This window comes from Lampetra fluviatilis, chromosome 64 (genome assembly GCF_964198595.1).
Source record: "Lampetra fluviatilis chromosome 64, kcLamFluv1.1, whole genome shotgun sequence".
NCBI lineage: Eukaryota > Metazoa > Chordata > Hyperoartia > Petromyzontiformes > Petromyzontidae > Lampetra > Lampetra fluviatilis.
The window spans coordinates 3,570,448-3,592,835 of NC_136338.1; the positions used below are offsets into that span (position 1 = coordinate 3,570,448).

The window sequence follows — 22,388 nt, forward strand, 5'->3', positions numbered from 1 at the left end:
CGCATTGTACCAATAAAATACATTGTACCAATGAAACACATTGTACCAATGAAACACATTGTACCAATGAAACACATTGCACCAATGAAACACATTGTACCAATGAAACACATTGTACCAATAAAACACATTGTACCAATGAAAGACATTGTACCAATGCTAACGTATTGTAGCAATGAGACACATTGTAGCAATGAGACACATTGTACCAATGAAACACATTGTACCAATGAAACACATTGTACCAATGAAACACATTGTACCAATGAAACATTGTACCAATGAAACATTGTACCAATGAAACACATTGTAGCAATGAAACACATTGTACCAATGAAACAATGATTTAACAGAGGGTGACCTGCAGAGCTCTGGCAAGTGTTGGCAGCTGGAGCAGCAGCAGCAGCGGAAGCAGCAGCAGCTGCAGCAGAAACAGCAGCAGCTGGAGCAGCAGCAGCAGCTGGAGCAGCAGCAGCAGAAGCAGCAACAGCTAAAGCAGCAGCAGCAGCAGCAGCAGAAGCACCAGCAGCAGCAGCAGAAGCAGCAGCAGCTAAAGCAGCAGCAGCTGGAGCAGCAGCAGCAGCTGCAGCAGAAACAACAGCAGCAGAAGCAGCAGCAGCAGCAGCAGCTGGAGCAGAAGCAGCAGCAGCAGCTGAAGCAGCAGCAGCTGAAGCAGCAGCTGAAGCAGCAGCTGCAGCTGAAGCAGCAGCAGCAGCTGCAGCAGCAGCAGCAGTAGCAGCTGGAGCAGCAGCAGCAGCTGGAGCAGCAGCAGCATCAGCCGCTACGCACCTGGTCAGACGCACCGACGATGCCGGCTGTCCAGGGGTCGCAGTCGTGATAGATGGTGAACATGATGAGGCCGGAGAGCACGGCACACGATAGGATGAGCCACAGGCCGAGCAGGTTGTAGTACAGAGACCTGGGGCACAACCACAGAGACACATTCTAGACTTGAAGCTTTCGTGACTGCAAGGATTCATACTCTTAGTTCTTTCGGTAAAGTCACCACGTAGGTAAAAAATTGAAATTAAAATTAATAAAAAATTAAATAATAATAAAATCACGACGTTTCGGAGGCAACAACGAGTCTCCGTCATCAGGTGGGACCGTCACAGCCGGATTTTTGATTCAGCAAATCTGGCTGTCACAGAGACACACTCAGCATGGCGTGGGGGGGGGGAGGTTGCGGGGGGGGGGCTCGCGGGGGGGGGGGGGGGCAATCCGCTGTCAGCGAGAAACTACGAAGGCCGGCAGAAAAAATATAAAAAAAAAAAAGTAAAAAATACAAACACCACGCCCGAACGCCTTTGTCTCCCCATGTTGTTACACACACACATACCGCACAAGGGGCTCACGTTGAAGGCTGAGTCGAGCTAGAGGGGGGCCAAAGATGCTGGGTCTCCTCTACTTACGAGCACTCGACTAACGGACTTTCAGAGATATGAACAAACATGTCCCCGTGTAGTAGTAGGTTTTTACCCTTTCGACTGGTGAAAAACTGACACCTTTATACAAGGCATCATGTTTGCAATGACCACAACACAAGCAGTCAAAATGCAAACAAAAAGAAACAACTCTGATAATGATAATGTATGCACTGTCCTTGAAGATGATTGGTCCACACCCGAGACAGCTTTTCTTAGAGCCTAGTCTCCATTGGTGTTGGACCAGAAGACGCCAAAAGGCGTACAACTCAAAAACAGCGCACTATCAGAGTATTGAGAGCTCGGGGTAAGCATTTACTCTACGAGAGCTCCTTTACGAGTGGCAAGCTATAGTAATAGGGTTTTACCCTTTCGACTGGTACAAAACTGACACCTTTATACAAGGCATCATGTTTGCAATAACCACAACACAAGCAGTCAAAATTCAAACAAAAAGAAACAACTCTGATAATGATATGCACTGTCCTTGAAATTGATTGGTCCAAACCCGAGCCAGCTATTCTTAGAGCCTAGTCTCCATTGGTGTTGGACCAGATGACGCCAAAAGGCGTACCAGTTTAAAGGGTAATAGCCTACTACTATATTTTGCCACTGGTAAAGGAGGTCTCATAATGTTCCCCGTGTGTCCAGTTGCGGCTGTTCACGATGCTATTGCCTGTCACAAGTCGACTTATGAAGAGAAGAAGAGAGCCACTTTCGAGACATCTCTTGGTAAGTCTTTCAGGAATGTAGAAACACGAGCACCAAAGGGAATTAGCATCTACATCTGCAGAACGTGAAGAATAGGTGACATCTACATCTACAGGATATGAAGAACCAGTGGCATCTACATTTACAGAACATGAAGTACCAGTGGCATCTACATCTGTGCAACGTGAAGAACCAGCGGCATCTATATCTGCAGAACATGAACAACCAGTGGCATCAACATCTGTAGAACGTGAAGAACCAGTGGCATCTACATCTGCAGAACGTGAAGAACCAGTGGCATCTACATCTATAGAACGTGAAGAACCAGTGGCATCTGCATCTGCAGAACGTGAAGAATCAGTGGCATCTACATCTGCAGAACGTGAAGAACCAGTGGCATCTACATCTGCAGAACGTGACGAACCAGTGGCATCTACGTCTACAGAACATGAAGAACCAGTGGCATCTACATCTGCAGAACGTAAAGAACCAGTCGCATCTACATTTACAGAACATGAAGCACCAGTGGCATCTACATCTGCAGAACTTGAAGAACCAGTGGCATCTACATCTGCAGAACGTGAAGAACGGGTGGCATCTACATCTGCAGAACGTGAAGAACCAGTGGCATCTACATCTGCAGAACGTGAAGAACCAGTGGCATCTACATCTGCAGAACATGAAGAAACAGTGGCATCTACATCTGCAGAACATGAAGAACCAGTGGCATCTACATCTACAGAAGTGAAGAACCAGCAGCATCTACATCTGCAGAACGTGAAGAACCAGCAGCATCTACATCTGCAGAACGTGAAGAACCAGTGGCATCTACATCTACAGAACGTGAAGATCCAGCAGCATCTACATCTGCAGAACGTGAAGAACCAGCAGCATCTACATCTGCAGAACGTTAAAAATCAGTGGCATCTACATCTGCAGAACATTAATAACCAGTGGCATCTACATCTGCAGAACGTGAAGAACCAGTGGCATCTACATCTGCAGAACGTGAAGAACCAGTGGCATCTACATCAACAGAACGTGAAGAACCAGTGGCATCTACATCTGCAGAACGTGAAGAACCAGCAGCATCTACATCTGCAGAACGTGAATAACCAGCAGCATCTACATCTGCAGAACGTGAAGAACCAGTGGCATCTACATCTACAGAACGTGAAGAACCAGCAGCATCTACATCTGCAGAACGTGAAGAACCAGCAGCATCTACATCTGCAGAACGTGAAGAACCAGTGGCATCTACATCTGCAGAACGTGAAGAACCAGTGGCATCTACATCGGCAGAACGTGGAGAATCAGTGGCATCTACATTTACAGAACGTGAAGAATCAGTGGCATCTACATATGCAAAACGTTAAGAATCAGTGGCATCTACATCTGCAGAACATTAATAACCAGTGGCATCTACATCTGCAGAACGTGAAGAACCAGTGGCATCTACATCTGCGCAACGTGAATCAGAGGCATCTACATCTGCAGAACGTGAAGAACCAGTAGCATCTACATCTGCAGAACATGAAGAATCAGTGGCATCTACATCTGGAGAACGTGAAGAACCAGTAGCATCTACATCTGCAGAACGTGAAGAACCAGTGGCATCTACATCTCCAGAACGTGAAGAACCAGCAGCATCTACATCTGCAGAACGTGAAGAACCAGTGGCATCTACATCTGCAGAACGTGAAGAACCAGTGGCATCTACATCTCCAGAACGTGAAGAACCAGTGGCATCTACATCTGCAGAACGTGAAGTACCTGTGGCATCTACATCTGCAGAACGTGAAGAACCAGTGGCATCTACATCTGCAGAACGTGAAGAACCAGTGGCATCTACATCTCCAGAACGTGAAGAACCAGTGGCATCTACATCTGCAGAACGTGAAGAACCAGTGGCATCTACATCTCCAGAACGTGAAGAACCAGTGGCATCTACATCTGCAGAACGCGAAGAATCAGTGGCATCTACATCTGCAGAACGTGAAGAACCAGTGGCATCTACATCTCCAGAACGTGAAGAACCAGTGGCATCTACATCTGCAGAACGTGAAGAACCAGTGGCATCTACATCTGCAGAAACGTGAAGAACCAGTGGCATCTACAACTGCAGAACGTGAAGAACCAGTGGCATCTACATCTGCAGAACGTGAAGAACCAGTGGCATCTACATCTGCAGAAACGTGAAGAACCAGCAGCATCTGCATCTGCAGAACGTGAAGAACCAGTGGCATCTACATCTGCAGAACGTGAAGAACCAGTGGCATCTACATCTCCAGAACGTGAAGAACCAGTGGCATCTACATCTGCAGAACGTGAAGAACCAGTGGCATCTACATCTGCAGAAACGTGAAGAACCAGCAGCATCTACATCTGCAGAACGTGAAGAACCAGTGGCATCTACATCTGCAGAACGTGAAGAACCAGCGGCATCTACATCTGCAGAACGTGAAGAACCAGTGGCATCTACATCTGCAGAACGTGAAGAACCAGCAGCATCTACATCTGCAGAACGTGAAGAACCAGTGGCATCTACATCTGCAGAAACGTGAAGAACCAGCGGCATCTACATCTGCAGAACGCGAAGAATCAGTGCCAACGCCAAACGCACTCACAGCTTTGCCTGTCGCAGGCTGCGGCAGGAGATGTAGCGCTGCACCTGGGACTGGTTGACGCCGTAGATGCCCGCCCAGGTGAACGTTCCGCCCACGATGATCGTCCAGAACGTGTGGCGGCGTCGTGGGTCCGGGTCGAAACTGTCGCGGGTGGAGTGGGGAGAGGGGGGGTGGACAATGGTGCGTGGAGCAATGAGCGGTGGACAATCGGTTTCTGAAATTTGATGGTTTGGCAATGAGGAATGGACGACGCTTAGAGGTCGGCAGCGATGGGGTGGGACGGGTGGATATTTTCAAGGTGGACTTAGAGGTGGAAAACGATGGGTGGAGATTTAGATGTGGGACATTGATGGGTGGACAATCGGTTTCTGAAATGTGATGGTTTGGCAATGAGGAATGGACGACGCTTAGAGGTCGGCAGCGATGGGGAGGAGGGCAGGTGGATATTTGCGAGGTGGACTTAGAGGTGGACAATGATTGGTAGAAAGTTAGATGTGGTGACATTGATGGGTGGACAATCGGAGGTGGACATTGGTCGGTGGGCAACTATGGGTGAACAATGAGGGGTGGACAAAAACGGGTGTACAGGAGGTGGTCAAGCAATGGGTGGATAGCAACGGGTGGACAACGAAGTGGAAACCTCTGAGGGTAGACAATGGGCAGAGGAGCATGTTTCAATCGACTCACCAATGTGGAGTTTTTCACGTCGAGAAAAACTCCAAACAAAGACAAAGCTCCCCCGTGTAGCCTTAACAGACTGTTGGGGCAAGTGCTGTTAGCGAGGACCTAGGTAGGCAGGCACGGCACACAAGAGGGGGGTGGGTGGTCAACACCACGCCCGGCCGCCTTTGTCTCCCCAGTGGCGATGTATTTACATACCGCACCAGGTACTCAATTGAAGTTGAGTTGACCTAGGGTAGGCCCAGGATCGGTTCAGACAATCGTCGCCAGTGTTGGCCGGGAATTCGAACTCGGGTCGCCGGGTTCGCAGCGCGGCGCGCCAACCTCTGCACCACCGCTCCCCCCCGCACCGGGTGGGAGATAACGCTCGAAGCGCCGCACAGATGGATTTTCTTACTCGAGGAGGTTGAGGCGGCCGCCCTCGGAGGAGACGTTGAACACGTGACTCAGGTCGCCCACCACGACGACTCCGCGCACGATGACCGACGCGAAACCGGCCACCATGATTCCCACCTGGAAGACGTCGGTCCAAACTACGGCCTTAAGGCCTCCCTGGCAAGAGGGGGGGGGGGGGAGGGGGTGGACGCACAATCGACCTTTCAGAAACGCCGCTCCGGTCGTATCGCCCGCCTGTCCGTCCACTCGCCCACTCACCCATCCACACATTCACTCACCCATCCACACATTTATTCACCCACCCATCCAATCACCCAAACACCCATCCATCCACTCACCCATCCACCCACCCACTTATCCACTCACCCATCCACACATTTACTCACCCACCCATCCAATCACCCAAACACCCATCCATCCACTCACCCATCCACACATTCACTCACCCATCCACACATTTACTCACCCACCCATCCAATCACCCAAACACCCATCCATCCACTCACCCACCCACTTATTCACTCACCCATCCACACATTCACTCACCCATCCACACATTTACTCACCCACCCATCCAATGACCCAAACACCCATCCATCCACTCACTCATCCACTCACCCACCCACTTATCCACTCACCCATCCACACATTTACTCACCCACCCATCCAATCACCCAAACACCCATCCATCCACTCACCCATCCACACATTCACTCACCCATCCACACATTTACTCACCCACCCATCCAATCACCCAAACACCCATCCATCTACTCACTCATCCACTCACCCACCCACTTATCCACTCACCCATCCACACATTCAATCACCCACTCAACCAATTACCCACCCATCCATCCACTCACCCACCGACCTATCCACTCAACCATCCATCCATCCACTCACCCACCCACCCGTCCACTCACCCACCCATACACTCACCCATCTATCCGCCCATACACTTATCCATCTACACACCCATCCACTCATCCACTCACCCACCCATCAACTCGCGCACCCACCCATCCACTCACGCACCCACCCAACCACTCACCAACCCATCTATCCACTCACTTACCCACCCACCCATACAAACACCGTTCCACCAACCCATCCATTAGCCGACCCACTCATCGATCCACACACATTCTCATCCACTCACTCATCCACCTGCCCACCCATTCATCCACCCACCTATCCAACCACCCACTCATCTATCTACCCACCCACCCACCCATTCACCCACCTACTCACCGATCCTCTGACCCGCCCACCCATCTACCCATTCATCCACCCATCTATCCACCCCACCCACTCACCCATCCACCCACATACCCACTAATCGACGCACCCACTCATCTGCGCATCCACCCATCAACCAAACCCACTCGTCCACCCACATTCGCATCCATCCACTCATCCACCCACCGATCCACCGAGGGTGATGGGTGATGGTGATGAGTGATGGGCGATGTTGATGGGTGGTGATGGGTGATGTTGATGGTGATGTTGATGGTGATGTTGATGGTGATGTTGATGGTGATGTTGATGGTAGGTGCTCACCATGGTGCAGTAGAAAGTGCAAATGATGCCAGTCGACACCACGGCACCCCACAGGTCGAACCCCGTAACTGGACAAAGACAACAACAACAACATCATCAACAACTACAACAACAACAACACCCACCACGTGACCAAAACGTAAACACCAACAACCACAACAGCGAACCACAACAACAGCAACAACAACGTCAACCACAGCCACCACCACCACAACCAGAAGGTCATCAACAAGGCGTGGGTGTGACGTCACGGTGCGGGTCACCTTGATTGAGGGCCAGGGCTGGAGCGAAGATCACGATGCCCGTGTACAGCGTCTGTGAAGAACACAGCGACATTGAAGAAGTCAACGACTTGTCGGTGAAGAAGCCAGTGACTAGGCCTCACCACAGAGCACCCAGACGCGCGTCCGTTTCACCCCCGGCACACCACATCCAGAGTAGCTCTTGTCACGTGGCTCATAGAGCCAGAGACTAATGGCCCCCATATTGTTCAGTGTTCATTCAAAAGGCTCATAGAGCCAGACTAAGGGTCCCCTATTGTTCATTCAAAAAGACTCAAAGAGCCAGACTAAGGGTCCCCTATTGTTCAGTGTTCATTCAAAAGGCTCATAGAGCCAGACTAAGGGTCCCCTATTGTTCAGTGTTCATTCAAAAAGACTCAAAGAGCCAGACTAATGGCCCCCTATTGTTCAGTGTTCATTCAAAAAGGCTCAAAGAGCCAGACTAAGGGCCCCTTGTTGTTCAGTGTTCATTCAAAAAGGCTCAAAGAGCCAGACTAAGGGCCCCCTATTGTTCAGTGTTCATTCAAAAAGGTTCAAAGAGCCAGACTAAGGGCCCCCTATTGTTCAGTGTTCATTCAAAAAGGCTCAAAAAGCCAGACTAAGGGCCCCCTATTGTTCAGTGTTCATTCAAAAAGGCTCAAAGAGCCAGACTAAGGGTCCCCTATTGGTCAGTGTTCATTCAAAAAGGCTCAAAGAGCCAGACTAAGGGTCCCCTATTGTTCAGTGTTCATTCAAAAAGGCTCAAAGAGCCAGACTAAGGGCCCCCTATTGTTCAGTGTTCATTCAAAAAGGCTCAAAGAGCCAGACTAAGGGCCCTTTATTGTTCAGTGTTCATTCAAAAAGGCTCAAAGAGCCAGACTAAGGGCCCCCTATTGTTCAGTGTTCATTCAAAAAGGCTCAAAGAGCCACACTAATGGCCCCCTATTGTTCAGTGTTCATTCAAAAAGGCTCAAAGAGCCAGACTAAGGGCCCCCTATTGTTCAGTGTTCATTCAAAAAGGTTCATAGAGCCAGACTAAGGGTCCCCTATTGTTCAGTGTTCATTCAAAAAGGCTCATAGAGCCAGACTAAGGGCCCCCTATTGTTCAGTGTTCATTCAAAAAGGCTCAAAGAGCCAGACAAAGGGCCCCCTATTGTTCAGTGTTCATTTAAAAAGGCTCAAAGAGCCACACTAATGGCCCCCTATTGTTCAGTGTTCATTTAAAAAGGCTCATAGAGCCAGACTAAGGGCCCCCTATTGTTCAGTGTTCATTCAAAAAGGCTCATAGAGCCAGACTAAGGGCCCCCTATTGTTCAGTGTTCATTCAAAAAGGCTCAAAGAGCCAGACTAAGGCCCCCCTATTGTTCAGTGTTCATTCAAAAAGGCACAAAAAACAGACTAATGGCCCCCTATTGTTCAGTGTTCATTCAAAAAGGCTCAAAGAGCCAGACTAAGGCCCCCTATTGTTCAGTGTTTATTCAAAAAGGCTCAAAGAGCCAGACTAAGGGCCCCCTATTGTTCAGTGTTTATTCAAAAAGGCTCAAAGAGCCAGACTAAGGCCCCCTATTGTTCAGTGTTCATTCAAAAAGGCTCAAAGAGCCAGACTAATGGCCCCCTATTGTTCAGTGTTCATTCAAAAAGGCTCAAAGAGCCAGACTAAGGGCCCCCTATTGTTCAGTGTTCATTCAAAAAGGCTCAAAGAGCCAGACTAAGGGCCCTCTATTGTTCAGTGTTCATTCAAAAAGGCTCAAAGAGCCAGACTAAGGGCCCCCATATTGTTCAGTGTTCATTTAAAAAGGCTCAAAGAGCCAGACTAAGGGCCCCCCTATTGTTCAGTGTTCATTTAAAAAGGCACAAAGAAACAGACTAAGGGCCCCCCTATTGTTCAGTGTTCATTTAAAAAGGCACAAAGAAACAGACTAATGCCCCCCTATTGTTCAGTGTTCATTCAAAAAGGCTCAAAGAGCCAGACTAAGACTCCCCTATGTTTCAGGTTCGATTCAAGCCACTAACTGAGCCAGCATAAGGCTCCCTCAGGGTTTAATGTCAATTCAAAAGACTAACTGAGCCAGACTAAGGCTCCCCTAGGGTTCAGTGATAATTCAAGCGACTGAGCCAGACTAAGGCTCCCCATGGGTTCAGTGTGAAATCAGAAGGTTTGCAGAGGCAGACTAAGGCTCCCCATGGGTTCAATGCCAATTCAAGCGACTGAGCCAAACTAAGGCTCCCCATGGGTTCAGTGTCAATTAAAGCGACTGAGCCAGAATAAGGCTCCCCTAGGGTTTAATGCCAATTCAAGCGACTGAGCCAAACTAAGGCTCCCCTAGGGTTCGGTGATAATTCAAGCGACTGAGCCAGACTAAGGCTCCCCATGGGTTCAGTGTCAATTAAAGCGACTGAGCCAGAATAAGGCTCCCCTAGGGTTTAATGCCAATTCAAGCGACTGAGCCAGACTAAGGCTCCCCATGGGTTCAATGTGAAATCAGAAGGTTTGCAGAGGCAAACTAAGGCTCCCCTAGGGTTCAGTGTCAACGTCACCGTGGCCGGGACCCGTGATGGAGATGCACGTGGGGGGGTGGTGGGGGGTGGTGGGGGGTGGTGGGGGGTGGTGGGGGGTGGTGGGGGGTGGTGGGGGGTGAGTAGCGCCGTGGGCTGATAAGCGTCTTGGCTGGGTGTGCGAATCGCTGTTGTTGGTCGTTCCACCCTGCCGGCTGTAACAATGAACCTCCCACCAGCCGTCTCCATGCGTGACGGCGAAGGTGGCGATGTTGGAGGTGGTTACTTTGGTAAACAAAAAGCAAAGACAAAGATTCCTCTCCCCCCTCCGCATAGACTGGAACAGACTTTTGGGGCAAGTGCTGTTAGCGAGTAGCATCGGCTATGAAGGCCGGCATGGCACACGAGAGGGGGTGGGTGGCCAGCACCACGCCCGACCGCCTTTGTCTCCCTAGCTGCGATGTTTACACATCGCACCAGGTTACTCGTTTGAGGTTGAGTCGACCTAGGGGAGGACCAGGACCTGCGTTGGTCGTGAGCGGGAATCGAACCCGGCAACGCCGAGTTCGTAGCGCGGCACGCAGACTACTACACTACTGTTCATTTTAGTAACCATTACCACCATCACCCTCAACATCAAACTATCTTTACATCTTCCTCGATCGTAACCATAACCACCACAATCAACAATGTCATGAACAACAAACCCGATCCTTAAATTATCGTCACCAGCAACATCAACACCGTCATCATCACCACCACTACAACCATCATCTAGCATTCTCAGTGAGTCATCATCACCATCATCATCTCCAACATCATCACCATCATCATCAACACCGTCATCACCATCATCACCACCACCACTACCACCATCATCCTCAACCTATTGTTAAGTTTCATCATTGCCACAACAATTAATGTCACCACCTCAACCACCATCATCACCACCACCATCATCTCCACCATCGTCACCATCATCATCATCACCACCACCATCACAATCATCATCACCACCATCTCCCACCGTCTGGATGATGTAGATGAAGGTGCCCGCGAGTCTCACGGCTTTGTTGAAGCGCTTCTCCAGGTACTGATGCGCGCCACACGACACAACATCACCATCATCATCACCACCATCATCACCACCATCACCACCGTCAAAGACAAAGATCCCCCGTGTAGCCTGAACAGAAGTGCTGTTAGCGAGCACCTATGAAGGCCGGCACGGCACACGAGGGGGTGGGTGGCCAGCACCACGCCCGGCCGCCTTTGTCTCCCCACCTATTAAACGTCACTTGTTTTGGCCACATGGTGCTGTGATTGGCACGGGCCAATCACAGCATCATACTGATCATCATATTGATCACCGTCATCGCGATCATCATCGTGATCACCGTCACAATGATCATCATCTTTATCATCGTGATCACCATCAGCATGATCGCCATCATAATGATCAGAATTCTGATCATCGCCATAATGATCATTAACATGATGACGATCACCATCATAATGATCAGAATTCTGATCATCGACATAATGATCATTAACATGATGACGATCACCATCATAATGATCAGAATCCTGATCATCGACATAATGATCATCATCATGATGACGATCACCATCATAATGATCAGAATCCTGATAGTCATAATGATCAGCATGATGACGACGACCATGATCACAATCATAACGATCATCTTCCTGATCATCATCAGCAGCAGCAGCGTCGTCGTCATCACGTAGCTGACGTTCAATTTGCCACGCGCCTGATGAACGAACGACTCCCCCCACTCGATCAAGATGCTGATCATTGTGACAGTGATCATGATGATGATGATCATTGTGACGGTGATCATGATGATGATGATCACGATGACGATGATCAAGATGATGATCATTGTGACGGTGATCATGATGATGATGATCATTATGATGATGATCAAGATGATGATCATTGTGATGGTGATCACGATGATGATCACGATGACGATGATCAAGATAATGATCATTGTGACGGTGATCACGATGATGATCATTGTGATGGTGATCACGATGATGATCACGATGACGATGATCAGGATGACGATGATCATGATGACGATGATCAAGATGATGATCATTGTGACGGTGATCATGATGATGATCACGATGACGATGATCAGGATGCTGATCATTGTGACGATGATCATGATGATGATGATCACGATGACGATGATCAAGACGATGATCATTGTGACGATGATCAGGATGCTGATCATTGTGACGGTGATCACAATGAAGGTCATTGTGACGGTGATCAAGATGATGATCATTGTGACGGTGATCACGATGACGATGATCACGATGACGGCGATCAATATGATGATCATTGTGACGGTGATCACGATGATGATCATGATGACGATGATCAAGATGCAGATCATTGTGACGGTGATCACGATGATGATCATTGTGACGGTGATCACGATGATGATCATGATGACGATGATCAAGATGCAGATCATTGTGACGGTGATCACGATGATGATCATTGTGACGGTGATCACGATGATGATCATGATGACGATGATCAAGATGCAGATCATTGTGACGGTGATCAAGATGATGATCATTGTGATGGTGATCATGATGATAATGAGCATTATGACGATGATCAAGATGATGATCATTGTGACGGTGATCACGATGATGATCACGATGACGGCGATCAATATGATGGTGGTGATCGTCACCATGATCGTTATCAGTAGGCAGATTATTTGGTGTCGCCGCCGCTGCTGCTGCTGCGTTGGAAGCAGCAGCAGCAGCAGCAGCACAAACAAGGAATTAACTCAACACGTGACGTTTAATAGGTGACGTTTCGGGAAACGGCCCTTCTTAATCAGAGCAATTGGTTCCAAAGCACTAATCCATCCCTTCGTAGCACATGCAGATGGTGGTGACCATCATCATGATCGTCATAGATTTGAAGCTTTCGTGACTGCAGGAATCCATACTCTCTGATTCTTTCGGTAAAGTCACGGAGGTAGAAACAAAATTAACCCGTAAAAACAAAGTTTTTCGCTATAAATCCTTTATATGCGTGGCTGCTAGAGTCCTCTCGTCCTCTGGCTTGAGATGGCTGCCACCTATGGGTCAGATGATTGCCTGCCACCATTAAGCAATTGGTAATTAAATATAAAAAAAAATCCTACAAAGTGTAAAGTTACGGAATTTTTTTCACGAAAATAAATTGTCACGCACAACGAGTCTGTGTGCAAAATGTCAGCTCGATTGGATCACGGGAAGTGGGTTAAAAAACGACCGAAAGATTTGCACGGTCGTAAGCGCGCAAGCAAGCAAGCAAGTGAACTTAATATAAAGGATTTAATAAAAAAAAATCACGACGTTTCGATTGCAACACAAGCAAGCATCATCAGGTGAGAAACCCACGGCAAGACATTTTTTTGCTGAAGGTTTTTTTTCTTGCCGTGGTTTCCCCACCTGATGACGGTTGCTCGTGTTGCAATCGAAACGTCGTAATTTTTTGTTTAAATTTTATTTTATACCCACGTGACTTTACCGAAAGATCCAGAGAAGCATGATCGTCATCCGATGAAGGCACCCATATCACGCTCGACAACAATCCACTCCACACAAGGTAAGGAAGGGGGGTGGGGGGTGGGGAAGGTCGGGAGTTGGTCGCCAAACCTCGTTGGTGCTGGTGATGCCCAGGCGATAAAAGACGGGCAGATAAACCTCGGCAGTGACCACCACCACCACGCCGTAGGTCACTCCGAAAATCCAGAACATCGCCCCGTAGCAGTAGACCTCGGCCGGTGTGCCCAGCACCGTCACGGCCGACATGAAACTCGCGGTGAGAGACAACGCCACGGGCAAGGCTCCCATCTGTCGTCCGCCCGTCAGGAACTCCTCCGAGCTCTGCTGCCCACGGGCTACAACGGCGTAGTAGACTCCGATCGACGCCGAGATGAGCAGCATGGCCGCGAACACCAGGTAGTCCCACACCACGAAGGAGCCAGCCGTGGGCGACATTGGTGGAGGTGGTGGTGGAGGTGGTGGTGGTGGTGGTGGAGGTGGTGGTGGAGGTGGTGGTGGTGGAGGTGATGGAGGTGGTGGTGGTGCTAACGATGGTGGAGGTGGTGGTGGAGGTGATGGAGATGGTGGTGGTGCTAACGATGGTGGAGGTGGTGGTGGAGGTGATGGAGGTGGTGGTGGTGGAGGTGGTGGAGGTGGTGGAGGTGGTGGTGGTGGAGGTGGTGGTGGAGGTGGAGGTTGTGGTGGTGGTGGAGGTGGTGGAGGAGGTGCTAACGGTGGTGGTGGAGGTGGTGGTGGAGGTGGTGGTGCTAACGGTGGTGGAGGTGATGGTGGAGGTGATGGAGGTGGTGGTGGTGCTAACGATGGTGGAGGTGGTGGTGGAGGTGATGGAGGTGGTGGTGGTGCTAACGATGGTGGAGGTGGTGGTGGAGGTGATGGAGGTGGTGGTGGTGGTGGTGGTGGTGGAGGTGGTGGAGGTGGTGGTGGTGGAGGTGGTGGTGGAGGTGGTGGAGGTGGTGGTGGAGGTGGTGGTGGAGGTGGTGGAGGAGGTGCTAACGGTGGTGGTGGAGGTGGTGGTGGAGGTGGTGGTGCTAACGGTGGTGGAGGTGATGGTGGAGGTGATGGAGGTGGTGGTGGTGCTAACGATGGTGGAGGTGGTGAAGGTGGAGGTGGTAGTGAAGATGGTAGTGAAGGTTGTGGTGGAGGTGGTGGTGGTGGTGTTTTTGGTGGTGCTAACGGTGGTGGTGATAACAGCAGTGGAGGTGGTTGTGCTTGCGGTGGTGGTGCTAACGGTGGTGGTGTGAACGGTGGTGGTGGTGGTGATAACGGTGGTTCAACACGACCTCAGAGCTGTGATGTGAGATGTGAGTCGATGTGAGTTTGTTGTGAGCTGATGTGAGATGTAGATCCGATGCTTGGCAACGTCTTGGACTCGCAGCTTTCACTCAACGCGGATGATCTCATCGGTTGAAGTCAGGACAACGGTTGTGATGATGATTTTTTTCCGAGTTTCAAGAAGAGACTCAAAATAAAACGACGCAATGTGGCGTCAGCGACCACAGAGGAATGGGGGGGGGGGCAGTGGAATCTCGTTTCGAATTCCTCCGAGTAAAAATAAATAAATACAAATAAACCACCGGGGAGTGAGTCACCGTGGAACTCAACAAACGTGGGTTCGTCTCCTGTGCGAATCCCCGAGGAACCGGGCGAAATTCTACCCTGCCCCTACCACCACCACCACCCGAAATTCCCAAATCCGCGACTTGACACTCGGTCAGCAGAGCGAGTTGACGAGGAGGATGGAGTGAGTGAGTGATTGGAAGCGAGAATGGAGGAGTGAGTGAGTGAGTGATTGGAAGCGAGAAGGGAGGAGTGAGTGAGTGATTGGAAGCGAGAATGGAGGAGTGAGTGAGTGATTGGAAGCGAGGAGGGAGGAGTGAGTGAGTGAGTGATTGGAAGCGAGAATGGAGGAGTGAGTGAGTGATTGGAAGCGAGAAGGGAGGAGTGAGTGAGTGATTGGAAGCGAGAAGGGAGGAGTGAGTGAGTGATTGGAAGCGAGGAGGGAGGAGTGAGTGAGTGATTGGAAGCGAGAATGGAGGAGTGAGTGAGTGATTGGAAGCGAGGAGGGAGGAGTGAGTGAGTGATTGGAAGCGAGAATGGAGGAATGAGTGAGTGAGCAGTGAGAATGGAGGAGTGAGAGATTGGAAGCGAGAATGGAGGAGTGAGTGAGTGAGCAGTGAGAATGGAGGAGTGAGTGAGTGATTGGAAGCGAGAATGGAGGAGTGAGTGATTAGAAGCGTCCCTTACGGATCATTTTTATACGGCCGAGAGCCGCTCGAAGCGTGGCCCCAGCATGTCCCTGTGTGGTGTGTGGCCGTGAGAATCTGAGTGCTTGGGGGTGATTGGCGATGGAGGAGGAGGGGGTGGGGGTCTCTGGTCGAGAGGTGTCAACTCTGCTCGCTCGAGCGCTTACAGGGCGAGAAAAGGTCACGAACGGTAGCGACCTCTGTTCAATCATTGCCCCTTCCACCCACCCCACCCACACCACCCACACACACCACCCACCCACTCCACACCACACACACCACACACACCACCCACCCCACCCACACACACCACACCATACACACCACCCACACACACCACACCACACACACCACCCACCCCACCCACCCCACCCACCCCACCCACACCACCCACCCCACCCACACCACCCACTCCACCCACACCACCCACCCCACTCACACCACCCACCTAACCCATCCCACTCACACCACCCACACCACCCACACCACCCACCCACACCACCCACACCACCCACCCACACCACCCACACCACCCACACACCCCACCCACACACACCACACCACACACACCACCCACCCACTCCACCCCACCCACTCCACCCACCCCACCCACTCCACCCACACCACTCACACACCACCCACACCACCCACCCACTCCACCCCACCCACCCCACCCACCCCACCCCACCCACACCACTAACACCACTGATTTCTGTCTGATCGTCTCCGCTCTGATTCCTGTCTGATCGTCTCTGCTCTGATTTCTAATCTGATCGTCTCTGCTTTGAGTTCTGTTTGGCAGCCTCTGCTCGAATGTATATTTGATTTTCTCTGCTCTGATATCTCGATGTTGCGAGCGATCGAGTTGGACGTCCGGTTAACGTCGAGCGGGGAGAGATATGAAGAACCCAACATCCCAGCGTGGTGACGTATGGTCAAATAGCCCTCGTGCAGAAGGAGCGTGACAAGTGCAGGAATACCAGATTATTAATCGTACTGAACGAATAGATTCGTAGACGCATTTTTCAGCAAGGTTGGTGGTGGTGGGTGGGGGGTGCATGTTATCATTCAGTGGTTGCGTGTGTACGAGTGGGTACACGAGTCGGCATGTGTGTGTGTGTGACAAAGACAAATATCACCCGTATAGCCTCCACAGACTGTTTGGGGCAAGTGCTCTTTGGCGAGTAGCACCAATGAAGCACCCTCCCCCCTCCAACCCAGCTTAAATATACGCTGCCAAGCCTGGTGGTGCCCATTCAGACGCTGTCTTTCCGACAGCCCTGTTCTTCACCTGAGGACGGCTGCTTGCGTTGTGGCCGAAACGTCGTGAGAATTGTATTTTATTATGTTTAATTTTTATTATTTTATTATTTCCCTTCTACGTGATGACTTCACCGAAAGAACCAAAAAGATTCATTCAGTTGTTTTCATTTATTTTATTTTTTACCTACTTGACTTTACCGAAAAAAAACTAATGTAGTTGTTAACAAAATCTAACGCACCGCTGCGTTGAGATTACCGCGTGTGCCACGGGCCAAGCTCAACACCGGCACCTCGACCCGGCATTTCTTTGCGAGCAAATACCGTGGCGGTAAACGGCCCAACTTTATCCTGTGCCGGAAGTCGTCCAGGACGGATCGGGGGTTTACTCCACCACGTTGGATCAGCGCGCCGTTGACCGACGTCAACGGAGCCAATCCCCTTGGAAGCAACGTGCCCATCGATGAGGCGCTCCCGTTGTTTTGAAATACCTCTGGCACGTGCCGTGGAATGCTTTATCGAACTATTTACTGGACCAAAATGGGAAATCATGTCTGGGGCCCCCCGTAGGACGTACCTGTGGCAACTCCCACAGTGAACTAGAAATCACATCTGGGGGCCCCAGGATTTACCTGTGGCAACTCCCACAGTGAACTAGAAATCACATCTGGGGGCCCCAGGATTTACGTGTGGCAACTCCCACAGTGAACTAGAAATCACATCTGGGGGCCCCAGGATTTACCTGTGGCAACTCCCACAGTGAACTAGAAATCACATCTGGGGGCCCCAGGATTTACCTGTGGCAACTCCCACAGTGAACTAGAAATCACATCTGGGGGCCCCAGGATTTACCTGGGGCAACTCCCACAGTGAACTAGAAATCACATCTGGGGGCCCCAGGATTTACCTGTGGCAACTCCCACAGTGAACTAGAAATCACATCTGGGGGCCCCAGGATTTACCTGTGGCAACTCCCACAGTGAACTAGAAATCACATCTGGGGGCCCCAGGATTTACCTGTGGCAACTCCCACAGTGAACTAGAAATCACATCTGGGGGCCCCAGGATTTACCTGTGGCAACTCCCACAGTGAACTAGAAATCACATCTGGGGGCCCCAGGATTTACCTGTGGCAACTCCCACAGTGAACTAGAAATCACATCTGGGGGCCCCAGGATTTACCTGTGGCAACTCCCACAGTGAACTAGAAATCACATCTGGGGGCCCCAGGATTTACCTGTGGCAACTCCCAAGGTGAACGAGAAATCACGTCTAGGGGCCCTGGATGACGCACCTGTCGCAACTCCCAATGTTGCGACAGGTACGTGATGAGCAAGGTCCGTTGCCCGAAACGTCTGCCCTCATCACGTGTTTCCTTTTTTCGAGGCCACGTGCGCAGTGCCGTCGTGGCGAGGAATGCGTCGATCCGTGTAACTGCGCACGTGACCCAGGGCCAACGTAGCAGCACACACAACGTGTCAAATGAGACAGTTTAACACGATTATATCCATTACAGAGGGGAAGGCGGGCGGGAGAGGGAGGGGGGTGTTGGGATCGCGTAAATGTAAACGTGTGGTTTTGGTTTTAGTTTGATCAGGTTTTGCTCTTCCTTGGGAATCGATGACTTGGCAATGGTTGCAGTAGTCTCACGTTGCAAGGTATTGGTTGGGGTCTCGTTTAAATTGAAGACCCTCCATTCGATTTGAGATCAAAACGTTACTTGAGCAGCACAATTTTGAGCAAACAACGCAACGTGATGCGCTCTGCAGGACTAAATAAAAGCGACCGACGCAATGTGAACAACAATAAGAATGAGACATTTAAAAGTACGTAACATAATACTGGTAGGAACCTCTGGTTACACCAGCCCACAGGGGATTATTGTGGGGAAGGAGGGGCTGGGTGGGGAGGGGCTGGGTGGGGAGGGTGGGGCTGGGTAGGGAGGGGAGAGTTGGGAGGGGCTGGGTGGGGAGAGTGGGGCTGGGTGGGGGGGTGGGAGGGAGGGGCTGGGTGGGAGGGGTGGGGCTGGGTGGATGGTGGGAGGGGATGGGGCTAGGTGGGGAGGATGGGGAGGGGCTAGGTGAGGAGGGGGGAGGGTGGGGCTGGGTGGGGAGGGGCTGCTCACCCCGTGGTGCCCTTATAAAACTCAACGTTTAACCTACTCACGCCGGCTTGCGCCCGCCCTCACAGTCGGGCATATTTGCGGAATACACCACGCCGCCGTTGAACCTGCAGGCCATTGACCGAGCAACCCAACGTTCCTACCAGCTCCCTCCGCAGGAATGTGTTTTTTACGCGATCTAAGCCAACAAGAACAAAGAAAAAAACCTCGTATTGTGGATTGTCCGATTGGGTTGAAGCGATTGTGCCCGTTCACAGAGCGTCCCCTCCGCGACCTTCCATCGTGAAACATTGAATGCCCTCCGAAACAAAATAAATCAATCCGTGAGTTTGGTGATGACCCCAATCTCTTCTGAGATACATGAACATTAACTAACGGTTCACCAGCTTGGGACACTCATTGACACGTGGATGATGATGATGATGATGGTGGCAGTGATGATGATGATGATGGTGGTGGGGTCTCCGTTCAGCAATGATTTACCGGGTTCGGATATTAATGTAAAACTTTTCTTTAGGGTATAAAAAGGCGTTTAAAGTCACCACCGAATGGCGTTTTTCGTATTCTTAGCTCCCCGGCATCGCGCTCGACTTGCAGTGGGTTTTTAAACTTTTCCTGCAACCTTTCCACCCACTTTGATTCTCATTGATAAAAAAGTACAATGTTAATTACTACATAGAGGATTTGATGAAACGAAGTAAGTTGCGTACCCACGGTTGCCACGTGCTTAGTTTGTGTTTCGATGATTTACCTTCTAAAACAACATTATAACCTGGCAACGTCTCGCACTCCCACCCGCCACGAAATCCCCGCGTTAGGAGCAGCGAGGTTGTGTACATCATCATCATCGCCACGATGTTCCCTTCACTCTGTGTGGATCGGAAACATCGCCTCGTGAAAGACGGCCCGTTCTGGACGAGCACACGACTGAGAGGGCTTTTGTTTGTTAAATGTTTTGTCCCACGTCGGTTTCTCGTTCAAATGGATAAACGGCAATTAATGACAATAACAACACACAAGACGCTCTACAGAAACAGCGGGGGAGTGCTTAGAATGTTCAACAAACGCACAAAGACAAAGGTGCCCCGTATAGCCTTCACAGACTGATAGGGCAAGTGTGCTGTTAGCGAAGAACACCGATGAAGGCCGACACCTTTGAAGGTCCGGCCGCCTTTGTCTCCCCCAGTGGCGATGTGTTTACGCACCGCACCAGGTACTCACTGGAGGCTGAGCCGACCTAGGGGTGGCCCAGGCAGGTTCAGATACTCGTCATTGACGTTGGCCGTGAGCGGGAATCGAACTCGGCTCACCGGGTTCGTGACGCGGCGTAGCGCTAACCGCTGCACCACCGCTCCCCACGTGTACACACTCACAACCCCCACCTATCACTGACCACTTATAACTCGGTCCGGGCAATTCAACAGGAGTTACCTTATGATGTTCAAACACCGCTCTTTGGTACGGGTGTACGGCAGATGATAAACACACACACATTCTTACTTGATGCTGAAACAATTAACAGGAGTTGTGTTAAGATTTGAAAGCTTTCGTGACTGCAGGAATCCATACTCTTCGGAAAATAATAAATAATAGGGGTTTTCCCTTTTTTTTTCTGGCTACAAAACTGAAACCTTTTTATGAGGATTCACGTCTGCATTAACAACAATACTTGCAGTCAAAATGCAAAAAAAAACATACTATGATATTCTTAGGGTTTTTCGGTAAAGTCACGTAGGTAAAAAATTAAAATTAAAATTAATAAAAGTAAAATAAAATAAAAATAAAAAATCACGACGTTTCGGAGGCAACACAAGCTTCCGTCTTCAGGTGACGGTTCCATTTCGACTGCAAGCATTGTGGTTAATGCAGACGTGAATCATCGTAAAAAGGTTTCAGTTTTGTAGCCAGAAAAAAGGGGAAAACCCCTATTATTCTATTTCGGTACTGGCAAAGGAGGTCGAATGATGTAGATGCTATTTCGGTAAAGCCCCGTAGGTGTAAAATAAAATAAATCACGACGTTTCGGGCGCTTGTGTTGCGCCCGAAACGTCGCCATTTATTTTATTTCATTCCTACCGTGACTTTGCCGAAAGAACCAAAGAGTGTTTGTGTTAAGATGTTCAAAAACCTTTTGCGAGGAATACATTTACTGCATTAGCCCTACACAGTACTTGCGGTGGACATGCAAACACTACATGGCTCTGATAAATATGTGCATTATATTTTAAACCGATTGGCCTGCAATCTGTTTAGATGAGTTTCAAAAACAATGCGTGATATATTAGCAGAGTGAGTGTGCGTGTTGACCTCATGTAACCGCGTGTGGTTAACGCAGTCACTTGATTGCCTTGCAAAAGGTCTCGTCTCATTGGTGCTTTGAACATCTTAGCACGACTTCCGTTTCATTGCCAGCAAAGCGGTTAAATGACCGACTCTTTTTTTTCATATTTGAACATTGGCAAAAAAATTAACCCGTAAAAACAACGTTTTTCACTATAAATCCTTTATATGAGTGGCGGCTAGAGTCCTCTCGTCCTCTGGCTTGAGATGGCTGCCACCTATGGGTCAGATGATTGCCTGCCACCATTAAGCAATTGGTAATTAAATATAAAAAATTTTTTACCTAAAAAGTGTAAAATAAATTGTCACGCACAACGAGTCTGTGTGCAAAATGTCAGCTCGATTGGATCACGGGAAGTGGGTTAAAAAACGACCGAAAGATTTGCACGGTCGTAAGCGCGCAAGCAAGCAAGCAAGTGAACTTAATATAAAGGATTTAAAAAGAGGTCATCACCAAAATAGACTCTGATGGTGCATTGTCTTTGAGTTGTGCGCCTTTTGGCAGCATCTGGTCCAACCCATGTGAGACTCAGCTCTAAGGAAAGCTGTCTCGGGTGTGGACCAATCAATTTCAAGGACAGTGCATACATGATCAGAGTTGTGTTTTTTTTTGGTTGCATTCCGACCGCAGGTATTGTGTCAACGCAAACATGACT

General features: G+C 49.8%; 1 protein-coding gene across 2 annotated transcripts in view; it reads right to left on the minus strand.

The window, feature by feature from the left end:
- Positions 1–16,075, minus strand: part of LOC144951870 (sodium-coupled monocarboxylate transporter 1-like) — a 41,471-nt gene extending 25,396 nt beyond the window's left edge. The window contains exons 1-7 of one of the 2 annotated variants that reach the window (XM_078882218.1): positions 13,858–16,075; positions 11,186–11,251; positions 7,666–7,717; positions 7,403–7,470; positions 5,841–5,995; positions 4,763–4,903; positions 790–919 (exon numbers count right to left, since the gene is read on the minus strand). In XM_078882218.1, the coding sequence (XP_078738344.1) occupies positions 790–919; positions 4,763–4,903; positions 5,841–5,995; positions 7,403–7,470; positions 7,666–7,717; positions 11,186–11,251; positions 13,858–14,202 (957 nt within the window). In that variant the 5' untranslated portion in view covers positions 14,203–16,075. The remainder of the gene's footprint in view (positions 1–789; positions 920–4,762; positions 4,904–5,840; positions 5,996–7,402; positions 7,471–7,665; positions 7,718–11,185; positions 11,252–13,857) is intronic. The other variant, XM_078882217.1, reaches the window with a different exon arrangement.
- Positions 16,076–22,388: the final 6,313 nt, after the last annotated feature.